We start from the raw sequence: 12,391 nt of genomic DNA on the forward strand, positions 1-12,391 counted from the left end.
CATAGATGCTGGAATGGCATGACGAATAAATGAATAAATAAATAATGTTATCTAACCGATCAGCGCAAAGATGTCTCTCAAATAGCCCTCTGTCAATTTTTTTAAGCATCCCTCCTGCACCCCATCGCCTCACTCTGGTATATTTATCCCAGTTAAGATAGGGGAAGTAATCTGGGTTCGGGCTAATATTTCGAGCATGGAGCCCTTCCCTCGGACAGCATGCCAAATATGCTTTATCTCATACGGTATTTGATTACATGTTAATGTGAACTTGTGAATCGGCTACTGTAAAATCCTAAAATGTGTGACCATCTCTATGAAAACTCAATTTTTTGTGATTAATGCTTTCTTCCTAAATTCATCCTACATAATGTAAAGATCATTTTGTTAAAATATAACCTTGATATTTACTGTGTGCGTGTGTGTGTGTGTTTGTGTGTGTGTGTGCGTGCACATATGTAAACCCCACAGGGGTGACTGGCCCTGGCAGGCGTCCCTATGGCTCAGATCTCAGTCTAAAGGGAATCAGCCTCTATGTGGTGCTACTCTCATAAACTCCTGCTGGCTGCTCACCGCTGCTCACTGCTTCAAACGGTAAGAGAGACACCTGCTGGTGGCTCAGCAGCACACATACATTAAAGGTCCCATTCTTTCTGTGTTTTTGAAGCTTTGCTTGGTTTACAGTGTGTAAAAACGTGTAAAAAACACGGTATATTTTACACAATTTACTTGTAATGTTTTCACTGTCCTCAAAACAGGCTGATGTCTTCCTTGTTTTATGAAGTCCCTCCTTCAGAAATACGTAACGAGTTTTGATTGTGTAGCTTGTTTAGTGTGTTGTGATTCGATAGAAGCTTAGCTTGCCGTTAGCTTAGCTGGTGACTGATGTATTCCTGTCGGAGTTTAGTCAAAAAACTGTTCTACTGACATCATTAAAGCAGGAACTAGAGGGCTATAGTCCAAACCGGATGTTCGCTGTAGGCTTTGAAAGGCGAATTATGTTAAAGAAAATATATCTCCTGGCACTTTGAGCTTTATCATTTTAACAGGTTTTATTTATGCTATTATAGCAACATTACACACTAACGTGGGTTTAAAAAATGAGATCAGAAAGAACGTGACCTTTAAAAAACTATAACTATTCAAGATACAAACTAATGATTGTGATAACCGATCTATGTAGAGATGTATTTATAATTGAAAACTGTTGCTCAATATTCTGCAATGACACAAAAGGTTGTTTTAAATTCAGATGAAATGCAATTTAGAAAGATTACTCTGTAGAGCAGTGGTCTCCAACATGGTGGTTGCGGGCACCAAGTTCGCCCCATGGAGTCTGTGAGTTGCCCGCCAAAGCACATTCTATAAATAGCCTCAATTTAAATATTTATTTATTACATTTTTAAATTAGCTTGGCTTATTTTATGTATGGTAAAATTTTAAACAACGATAAAACATATTACCAAATAAAATAAATAAAATTAACAAGTAAAACAAAAACGGTTTGAGTAGACTATATTAAAAAAGTAGCCCTCCAGATTGTCTTGTTCTTTGTAGTTCCCAAAAAGGTTGGAGACCCCTGCTATCAGGCTTGTGCACAATTCAGAATTTCAGAATTGGCCTCTATTCAATTCATGAATCAGAATTTGAATTGAATTGACTCTGCCCTACAGGAAGTTGAATTTGAATTCGAATGACAGGAAGTGGAATTAAATTCATGGCAATTCAAAGAAATTCCACAGTCACACAACAGAAAGAATCTCACATACATTCAGTGTTAGGAAAGTTACTTTGGAAAATTGTTTGGCAACCATTTTAAATAGTTGGTAAAAGTAAAGCATTCTGGGAAATGAAGTCATGTTCCATCTTGTTCCACAAAATTACAATTACAAAAAAAAAATCAAACTTAATTATTTGTTATGTGACTAGAGTTTTTAACATTAATTGCTGGGGGAAAATATCTCCTGTTAATGTAATCTGTACAAGTAGTTCAAACTAATTTATAGAATATGTAATGCAATCATATCTGACATATACTAGAAGCTTATTTTTTAACACTTCATTTACTGTATAATATGTATATGAATTTCTTTGAATTTCTATTGAATTCCAATTCTGCTTCCTTTAATTCAAATTCGAATTGTAATTCTAGATCCTGTTTTTGACATCAATTCAAATTCAATTCAAATTCAAGAATTGAATTGGAATTAAGGAGTCATTCTCAATTCTTTTCTGAATTGTGCACACGCCTGCCTGCTATAGAGTAAATATTTAACTATTTTACTTTTACTTTTTTTAGCTTACACGATGTGATGGCAAGGTGCAGGTGGCACATTGATTTTAGGATGAATCGTAACAGCATATAAACATAACACATAATAGTAACACTTTACAATAAGGTTGCATTTGTAGTTAATGCATTGGTTATCATGAACTAAGAAGTTTAAAAACACTTCTACAGCATTTATTAATCTTATTCTATGTAAATTTCACCATGCAGAGCTAATACACAACTAACACGAGCAATTGTAATGGCTTTAACAAAGATGAATTCATGCTGAAAAACTATATTGCTGATTGTTAGTTCATGTTAGGTAGTGCATGTATTAATGTAATGCATCTACTAAATTTATGCTTATTTCAAATGTTATATTTGTAATTATTTGGTACTCATTGTCTTGGATCTCAAAATGTTATAGGCCATATCAATAATATTTTTAAAAAGTGTCTTATTTAGCTGAAATGATTTCCTGATTTCCATTGCAATGATATTAGGATAAATATCGAAACACTTTGGTCATTTTTGAGCCCGATGCTAATGGTCAGGTTCAATAAATGATGCTTAGCTATGCTAAAAGTGGTACCGCCAGACCCGGAGATTGGATAAATGGATTCCAAAATGGTAAAAAATCTAATGTTTAAAGGATTAGTCCATTTAAAGAAAAATCCAGATAGTTTGCTCGCCACCATGTCATCCAAAATGTTGGTCTTTCTTTGTTCATTCAAGAAGAAATTATGTTTTTTGAGGAAAACATTCCAGGTTTTTCTCATGGACTTTAATGGACCCCAACACTTCACAGTTTCAAATGACTCTAAACGATCTCAAATGAGGCATAAGGGTCTTATTTAGCGAAACGATTGTCATTTTTGCGTCACAGGACCAGAGAAAGATGAGAAGTTGTGGTTTAAAGTGCATTTTTTTTTCTTGCCAAAAATGACAATCATTTCGCTAGATAAGACCCTTATGCCTCATTTGAGATCGTTTAGAGTCTTTTGAAACTACAATTTTAAACTGCATTAAAACTGTTAAGTGTTGGGGTCCATTAAAGTCCATTAAAATGAGAAAAATCCTGGAATGTTTTCCTCAAAAAAAAAAAAAAACATATTTTTTTCGTCTGAACAAAGAAAGAAATCAACATGGATGACATGGTGGTGAGTAAATTCTCTGGATTTTTTTAAGAAAATGTACTAATCCTTTAACTCTAGGGGAGCTGGAAAAATCTGCATATTTTCAAAAAAAGTAATATGTCCCTTTAAGCATACTGTCATGATTTAGTACACACATTCACAAATAAATAGCTATATGAATAAATAAATAGCTATAATATGAACCTTGAGTATATGTGCTGTTTATTATGCATGCTAAACATGTACTGTATATTATGTGCTAAAGACATAGCTATAGCATATACAATACAAGGGAGTATATTTTCTTCTGTCTTTATTTGCAGGTTTGGAAGTGAAGCATCGCGGTACGTGGTGAAGCTCGGGGATTACCACACGCAGGAGCAGGATGACTTTGAACGCGTGCTGTCTCCAGAGCACATCCACGTGCACAGGAAGTACCGCACAGAGAGCTGGGAGCACGACGTGGCTCTGATCCGGCTAAAGGGGGCGGAGGGAAAGTGTGTGGCCTTTAATCCCCACACGAACGCTGCCTGTCTGCCCGCACCTGGGAGCATGTGGGGCAAAAGACCTTCGTCCTGTGTCATCACTGGCTGGGGAGTGACTGGTAATGTGGGGCTATTCTTACGTCATGGTTTTACAAAAAACAATACTAGTGTGCATCTTGAGACAAAACAGTGGCACTTAAATGTGCTAAGATATTATATCAACTCAAACATGCATTTTAGTCTGAGACTAGTATAAAAAACCGCCCCAAGAAGTTAAAAATGTTTTAGGTTGACCTCCCTTATTGTCTCTACACAAGTTTACTGATGTTTTCCCTTATTTTTTAGACACAGAGCATCCTAACACTCTTCTCCAGGCCTGGGTTCCTCTTTTGCCCTCCTGGCAATGTAAGAAGCGCTACGGCGAACGCTTCACTAGCCACGACATGTTGTGTGCCGGCACCATGTCCTCTGACCTCCGAAAGCATGCCGACAGCTGCCAAGGTGACAGCGGGGGTCCGCTTGTGTGTCAGGGTGAGACGGGGCGCTGGGTACTCACAGGAGTCATTTCCTGGGGTCACGGCTGCGGTGACCCCTCTTACCCAGGCGTATATTCGAGGGTCAGCCGTTACCTGCAGTGGATCGAACAGGTGACGCACAGCACCGCCCCTCTTCAGCACTAAATCTCTCTCTCTAAGAGGTCCTTGACACTTCTGAACAACAGGACTCTTGAAAAGGAGAAACAGGAGCCTGAAAGTGTTTAACATCGTTCTGCTCTACGCTTTGACCTCCCTGTCCTCTGCAAAAGCACTGGATCTAATCTCCATCTGTACAGTTTCATGTAGTCTTAGCATTTAGAGATTAGAAGTGTTGCTTGCTCTCAGAAAGAGCCACGCATATTGAGTATGTGAATCTGGGGAATTACAGAATGAACAATGTGATGTTAAAGGAACAGTTCACTAAAAATCAAAATTTTTTGTTGTCATTTACTCATCCATTATGAAAGAAAATAGTGAAAATGACAAAAATACATCATAAATTAAGTTTATGAATAAAACTCAAATCCTGTAGATGGAGCCCATAAAATTGCTTTTGTGATAGGTTGCAAAGCTCGGGAATTTTGAAAAAATTCCACGTTGGAAAATTGAGGAATTAAAGGAAATCATTTGTAAATTTTGGGTAATTTATACAAACTGTATCACTCATAAACATTAGCTTCCTCAATATCTGACTCATCTTCATCCGTGTGCCCCAACTCCCATTGCCATGTTTTTCCACGGCAACTTTCCGAAATTCCCAGAACTTTGCAACTGTATTGACAGATCACAATTCAAGCCTTTATGTGCATTACTATATGGGAGGATCATACAGTAGATAAACACATAAAGGTTAGCAAATGATAAGACATGATTTAAATTTTTAGGTGAACTGCTCTGATGTTTGAAGAAACATTATCAGTGTCGTGGATTAGACAAGTAGAAACAAAGTCACATTTTTTTAGATAGCTGACAGTTGAAGTGATCTTTAAAGCCATGAGTCTTCTATAAATGTATCTCAATGTGACAAAGTGCAACAAAGCCTTGTTTTACATCATGTCAATCATGACGGTAATATTAAGCTCTTCGAATTCACATTCATTTTCTTAGTATGATCCAGAACTAAAATAAATGTTTAGTTTGATCTCAGTAGATGTTTTAAGGCTTAGGTGACATTTTAGAGGATTAGCCTAACGTGACTTTTCTCTTATGGTCAGTTTGGTTCATTCTGTAATGGTGTTTTAATACAATGTGTCATTATGTACATACAGTATTGCAAATAATAATGATCCAAAAGGTGAGCGTGTAGTGCATAATGTGGTCAATTATCGAAAGCAAATTGCCCAACGTGACTTTTCTCTTATGGTCAGTTTGGTTCAGTTTGTAATGGTGATTTGATACAATGTGTATCATTAGGTAAAAGAAGTATTACAATTAATAATGGTGGTGGTTTTATAAGGGTGTTATCAAGAGAGTTTCTTAAAGTCTAGAAAGGAAGTTTGGGACATTCTCTACATCTTTGTTAACTGTCTGTGTAATGAGATTGTATTTTGTAGCATCTTTAACTCTTCTTGTTCTTTGTTTTGTGAACTGTGTGTTTTCATCCAGTGGGTGGCGATATTGTGTTTTATTACTCAATAGGAGATCCATTCTGTTTTGTGCTGTAAATAGAAAAATCTCTTCAATCTGTTTCTCATTTTAATTCCTAATGATTCTTGTTCTATTAATAACATCATTCATGATACATTGATGCAAATTTTACAGTCATGTGTTAAGTTGGTAAGTAACAAGGGCTCTTTAAAATTGGTCATTAACAGTGGCAGTAGGCTAATGTAAATACAGTAGGAAGTGACATCATGAGAAATGAAGCATGGCTGAGAATAAAGTAACTACAGCGAGAGATTTTTTTAATTATTTCCAATTTAGTTTTTTTCGTTTTTTTTTAGTTTTGTTACCTTGAAATTTGGACTTAATGTGAATCTAAATAATGATTTAAATATAACTGACTGAGCAAAAGAAAAATGGCACTTTAGTGCATTAGGAACTTCAATGTAAGGTTGACTTTTTTATTTTTAGGTATGTCTCTATTTTTGTATGGACATTAATGTCTATTTTTATGTTCCTTAATGCGTAAACTACACTCTAAAAAATGATTGGGTTGGGTAAAAAAGGGATGAGCCCAAACCCCTTGGGTTATAATTTATCCTATGATGGGTTGTTTTAATCCACCTGCTGGGCTTGTCCCCTTTTGACCCAATGCTGGGTTAAAAATAACCCTGCATTTTTTAGACTGTATTTATTATAACAAAAATGTTCACTCCCTGAAACACAGGCACAATTTACTGCGAGATGTACTTTAAAAACAGTTCTTAACATGAAAAAAAATTATTCTGCCTGCTTTTATTATTAATGCATATTTTAATAATCTGATATTGCCTGCTGAATTAGTTAACAGGCATATATTATTTATGTATTCTTAATGTAAGTGGAGCCAAGCCTTCCAATAGGCCTGCATTTCTATGGCATTATATTTTATTGCTATAAAATCCAGCAGGCCTATACATTCCATAATGGATTTTGAAGAAACAGGAAGAGCTCATATTTCAAATTACATCTTTTTTTACTTCATTAGGTCTAGTGGGAGTAATTGGATATGTGTTATATGGGACTGTCTTGTGCACTTCCTCTTTTGTGTTCTGGATTTTGCCTGCTCAGATCTTCAAAAGCCATCCTAATATGTAAAGTAGGCTACTTGGACTGTATAAAGTGGCCAGTCACAGCATCAGAGCTTTGGGACTCTTCATCAGGGGCCAGGAACTCCTCTCTGTATGCACTGGTTGTGCGAAGGGGTTGATGTCTGTTGCATGTCATGCAAGCATCTCTTTGTGTGTTTATGATGTTCTCAGTCATTACAAAGTCTTTGATTTTCTGTAAAAATGCTTTGAATATTTCCATGTGTGACAAGTGCCAAAATAAAGTGACCTCTTCTTGTGGCATTGTATGGTTTTATGGCAAAGATGTTGTTGTAAACAAAGCATGTAGTACTATTGTGTTTTATTTAAGTTGAGAGGGCAATTACATTGGCACAAAAATAAGTAGGTTATATTAAAATGATAGAATATTTGCCAAAACATTTGCCATTACAAACTAGCCCAATATAAGATACTGTTAGTCGCCTGCCTAAGGTAACCCACACATGGTGATTTAAAATTTCCCTAATAAAAATTTTTTCTACTACTAGGCATACTATTTTTACTGTTGCCATTGAATAACTACTACTTTTAATAAAAAAAATCTGACAATGTTTTTTTTCTGTTTTATTGGACTTGCACATCAGCTGTGCTGATTTGAAGCTAGTATTAGTGATTAAATTATAAATTCCTGTATAACTTTAAAAAAAACCCTATTTTCTTCATTTCCATTTATTGTAGAGAAAAAAAAACTCATAAAAGGTTCTCAAGGTTTTCCTACAAATATGCGTTTTCAGCTAATAATAAACCATAACATAATTACGAAACACAAAACAATTCAAGAAATAGACGAAATGTAAAACATACTGTTATGCACATTTCAATATGTTGTTTTGTTCAATAAAAAAAAATCACATGTGACAACTTGCCCCAACCACAAGTTTAAGAGTAAAAGTATCTGTGCACACACGAAAACCTTTTATAGTTCACCCAAAAATGAAAATTCTGTTATTTACTCACTCTCATGTTGTTACAAACCTGTATAAATATCTTTTTTATTGTTTGAAACCAAACCCATCATGAGCCCCATTCACTTCAATAATATTATTTTTTTCCTACTATAGAAGTCAATGGGGCTCATGATTATTGACTTCTCAAAATATCTTCCTTTGTGTTCATCAGAACAAAGACATTTATACAGGTTTATAACAACATGAGGGTGAGTAAATGATGACAGAATTTTCCTTTTTTGGGTGAACTATCCCTTTAAAAGCTTCATTTATATATCGTTTTCTTGAAAGTCTACCAAATAATAGCAAAATATGACGCTGCAATTTTAGATGGGAGAATAAAATATTGAATAATTATTTTATAAAAGGCTTTAACCCAACACACTTATAACTTTTAAATATATGTAATAATTAATTTTAATATATGAAGTAATAACAGTGTTGTAGAGCGTGGATGAGGTGCTCACAACTTCGGGAACCCTCCTACCCGCGCGCCCACTGGCTTCGAGCGCGCGCCTCTTGCTGCTCGCGCTCATTCGGCTCTGGCTGAAGATGGCGGAGCGACGCGAGCGTTGCGGGATGCGCTCGCGCGACATTGACGAGAAGTTTTTCCTCTGACGCTCGCAAGATTCGGAATCGCGCGGACGGGACCGTCGTTCTGACCGGACATTAAACGGTGAGCAGATGTGTTGCGCGCGCGGCTGTTTGTCTTCCCTAGAAACGTACACACATACTCACGCGCCGCTTGGCTTGGACTTCAGTTGCAATGTGGCAGTCCGAGAGATGCAGAAACATCGCGACTGTTGCCTTCAGCAGTGCACGGAGACTAGATTGACAGGTTTGATGGGATAGGAAGTATGCACAGGCTGATAGTTATCTACTGTAACTGCTTGTTTCGATACTATTGTTAGCAAAGTTTTGTTTTTACAGTTTTCTCGAGACCATCACAATTTCAGTAGTAGGCTACAATACGTCAGTACAATACGCGTGTTTAAATGTCTTTTGAAAAGATTTTGGCTTTCATTTTCAGTTTGTGTCAAGCTTTTGTAACTGTAACATGAATTGAAGGGGCTGTTGCACCTTTACCCTTGCGAAAAATAACCATGGTTTACCCGTTTATCTGTGGTAAAATCACAGTAACCACAAATTTACTATGGTGTCAGTGTCACTACAGGAACAATGGTTTAAACTGGTACTATAAATAGTTATCAAGATGCCAAACAAAACACAGTTACTTCACTTTTACCGTATTTAAACCATGGATTATTTTCCTAAAGCTAGTCATGTATAGACACTCAAAAGATGCATTGAAAGTCACTTTGGATAAAAGCATAAATGTGAATGTAAATGTTGCCATGTCTGTGGTTGTGCACATCAGAACATGTGCATGTGTTGATAGTGTTTAAAAGCTGCTATCTAACATGAGAATCTGTGTTAAATGTTTCAAAGTAAGGTGTGTTTGCTTTCTGTCTTTAGTAAATGTCTGCTTATTTGGACTTGACTTAGGAAACCACCTGTTTTTTTTCTGTTTACTGGCGAATTTTTGTGACTGATGCCTCGCAACTTATGAGACTTGCACTGAATGAAATTATGCATCATTTTATGTTATATTGATAAGATGCCAGTTGTTCAAAAATAGATTGTGGGTGCTGGGTGGTGACTCTTGTGTGAAAAAACAAAAGTCCGCATTGAAGTTTTATAAGAAATGACTAGTGCAGCGAATGCACATTTTGTATTGAAATCGTCAAAGTCATTTTTTTCTCGACATTTCAGCTTCGACTCTGTAATTACAGTTGGCGGCTATTGAAGTAGAAGAAGGAGGAAATAAAAGACCTTCCTCTTCCTTTGAAATGAACCTATTAATGCCTCTCATTGGACTGAGAAATCCAATGAGCTCTGGTCAGAGAGCAGAAGATAAATTTTACTCATCGAGTGCCTCATTCATGCCCTTGATGAGTCAGATATAATTAAACATTGTTGCCTCTGGGCTTCGTTCTCCCGGCTGCAATTTGTTTCATGAAGAGCTTAATCAGTGCTCAATAAATGTGCCGCCCAATGCCTTTACGTGCTTTCTGCGTAAATGGGCATATCTTGTCTGCCTCGGGCAGCCACCACCTTCAAGCTGTCATACACTTGATGCATATTAAGCACAGTCAAATGCACGGCCGAGTAAATTAGTCGAATACCATTTTTGTGATGCACTGCCATGCTTGCTTAATGGAATAGTTCATGCAAAAATTAATATTCTTTGTTTTTTTACCCAAGTGAAACGTGTGGTTTTGGAACAATTTTGTGCAATTCCTGTGCCAAATCCATGGGCGTTTACAGGGAAATTTACATGAAAAAGCATTTTTTTACTAAAAGAAAGCTTTCATCTTTCTTGAAGTGTTTCTGCAGAAGAAAATACTGTATTGTAGTAAATGATGTCTGTTTATGTGCCTTGGCTTGTTTAATGAACATGGTGTAGCACCCATTTTCTAGTAATTGTTTTTGGTGAGGCATTGTTGTTTAAACTGGTTACATGGTTTAGGCTGTAGGCAATGCTTTTTCAAGTAATTACTGTTTTTGTTCTTGTTTTATAAGAGGTTGGCTTGGTGGCGTTCTGTTTGTGGTGTGGAATGCCGCATGCTTGGTGCAGTCCTAACCAATTTCTGTAAAACCGTCTTCCCAAACATTGAGTTGCTCATGAGTTTCATGCAGCAAATTTATTTCTTTATTAGATGTTTTTGGGTTATGTTTTGTTTCAGTGTCCTTAATATCCCAATAGACACTTTAACCCAAAATAGCAGAAACTAATAGACTCTGACTTCCAAAGCTTAATGTGATGTCTACATAAGCAGCATTTAATGGACCTTCTAGAAATTAGGCATTGTTAGACATATGCCTAATGAGATTCTTTCTTTTGGCCAAATTCAGATAATAGTGCATGTGTCCTTCACAGAAAATGCAGTTCCATGGGTTCACACCAGCCGTGTTTGAGGTGTCAAATTCGCGTCTACCACGTCTAGTTTGCCGCTTGAACATTTTGAATTTACTCGCTTCATTCGCACAAAATTGTAGTCATCGAGACATTCACATGGAAGTTCGCGTCATTGGAGGAGCTTCTGCGACTCCGCTCGCTTCCTGTAATCTCGTTACTAATAAAGCAAGCTCCTGATTGGTTAATGTGGCGCATTTCTCGCCGCAACGCTCAATTCGCGCCATTCACGCGAGCGAGGCGGAATCGCGTCTACCGCGCCGCACTAAACACCTCATTCGTGCCACGAGACCTCCAGGCGGGCGTCAACGCGTCTTTACATTGACTTAATATTGAAATCAAATCACTCGTGCTTGACGCCTCTATCGCGGCTGGTCTGAACGCAGCATAAGGCTTTTGAGTTGTTTTCAGTAAAAAATCCAATGAAGATGATGGTTCACAGTTATTATGACTGGACAATAGGACAATATATTGCAGAGGCCGATATATCGGACGGTATTTGGATTTTTTTTCTGCATCGGCCGATAAATCTTTTCAATCGGCCAGTAAATGTCTCTATTACTTAAATGTGTTGTTTGTAATAAAAAGACACTCAGTGTCACTCAATGTAAAGCCAAAGTCTGACAGACAGTAATATGGCCAATCATTGTTCCCTTTTTAAAATTACATTATGTTGTGTCACACACAACTACACACCAGTTTAACACACTTATTAAAAAACAGTACCGTGTGATGTCCACATTAATTATGTCTTGTAAATATGATTAAAAGGATTTTAAAAGGGTATATTTATAAATGTTATGATTAACAAACAAACAACTTATTTTTTTAGTTTCACCAATTTTCTGTTTGTCTCTTATTTACTGTATGAAGATTTGTGTTATATCGCCCTCATATCGCCCATACCAGCCTGATCTCACAAGAAATCGTACATATTTTACGAGTTGGCTAATTCGTATCAATTAATACGAAGTTAATCGTGCAAAATCTTATGATTCTCATGAAAAACTACAATGAAACCGAACCCCTAACCCCAATGTCACAGGGCTCAAGGCAAATCGTACCCAAACTTACGAATGTGCTCGCATGAATTGATACGAATTAACCAACTCGAAAAATATATACGAATTGTCGTGAGAAAGCGTTGGCCAAACAGATTTTTTTTAATATTGGCTTCGGCCATAAAAAAACCCCTGTATTGTTCAACCACTAATTATTACTGACCTAACTTCTAGAAGAACTTAGGGGTTGTTTACATGGCAACATTTTTAACCAAATATTGGAAACT

The 12,391-nt window shown here is 36.6% G+C and overlaps 2 protein-coding genes across 4 annotated transcripts in view; both read left to right on the forward strand.

Annotated features, from left to right (window-relative positions):
* The window catches only part of LOC129421013 (neurotrypsin), a 39,227-nt gene extending 33,908 nt beyond the window's left edge, over positions 1–5,319 (forward strand). Inside the window, exons 12-14 of the mRNA XM_055176271.2 lie at positions 472–594; positions 3,732–4,012; positions 4,239–5,319. Of these exons, the coding sequence (XP_055032246.2) occupies positions 472–594; positions 3,732–4,012; positions 4,239–4,573 (739 nt within the window). The 3' untranslated portion in view covers positions 4,574–5,319. The remainder of the gene's footprint in view (positions 1–471; positions 595–3,731; positions 4,013–4,238) is intronic.
* A 3,296-nt stretch (positions 5,320–8,615) lies between these two features.
* The window catches only part of ndst2b (N-deacetylase/N-sulfotransferase (heparan glucosaminyl) 2b), a 102,847-nt gene continuing 99,071 nt past the window's right edge, over positions 8,616–12,391 (forward strand). For 2 of the 3 annotated variants that reach the window (XM_055176068.2, XM_055176071.2), the window contains exon 1: positions 8,616–8,802. The gene's annotated coding sequence lies outside the window, so the exon portion shown is untranslated. Of the gene's footprint in view, positions 8,803–8,852; positions 8,965–12,391 lie in introns of those variants that run through there. The other variant, XM_055176070.2, reaches the window with a different exon arrangement.

This window comes from Misgurnus anguillicaudatus, chromosome 4 (genome assembly GCF_027580225.2).
Source record: "Misgurnus anguillicaudatus chromosome 4, ASM2758022v2, whole genome shotgun sequence".
In the NCBI taxonomy this organism is placed as follows: domain Eukaryota; kingdom Metazoa; phylum Chordata; class Actinopteri; order Cypriniformes; family Cobitidae; genus Misgurnus; species Misgurnus anguillicaudatus.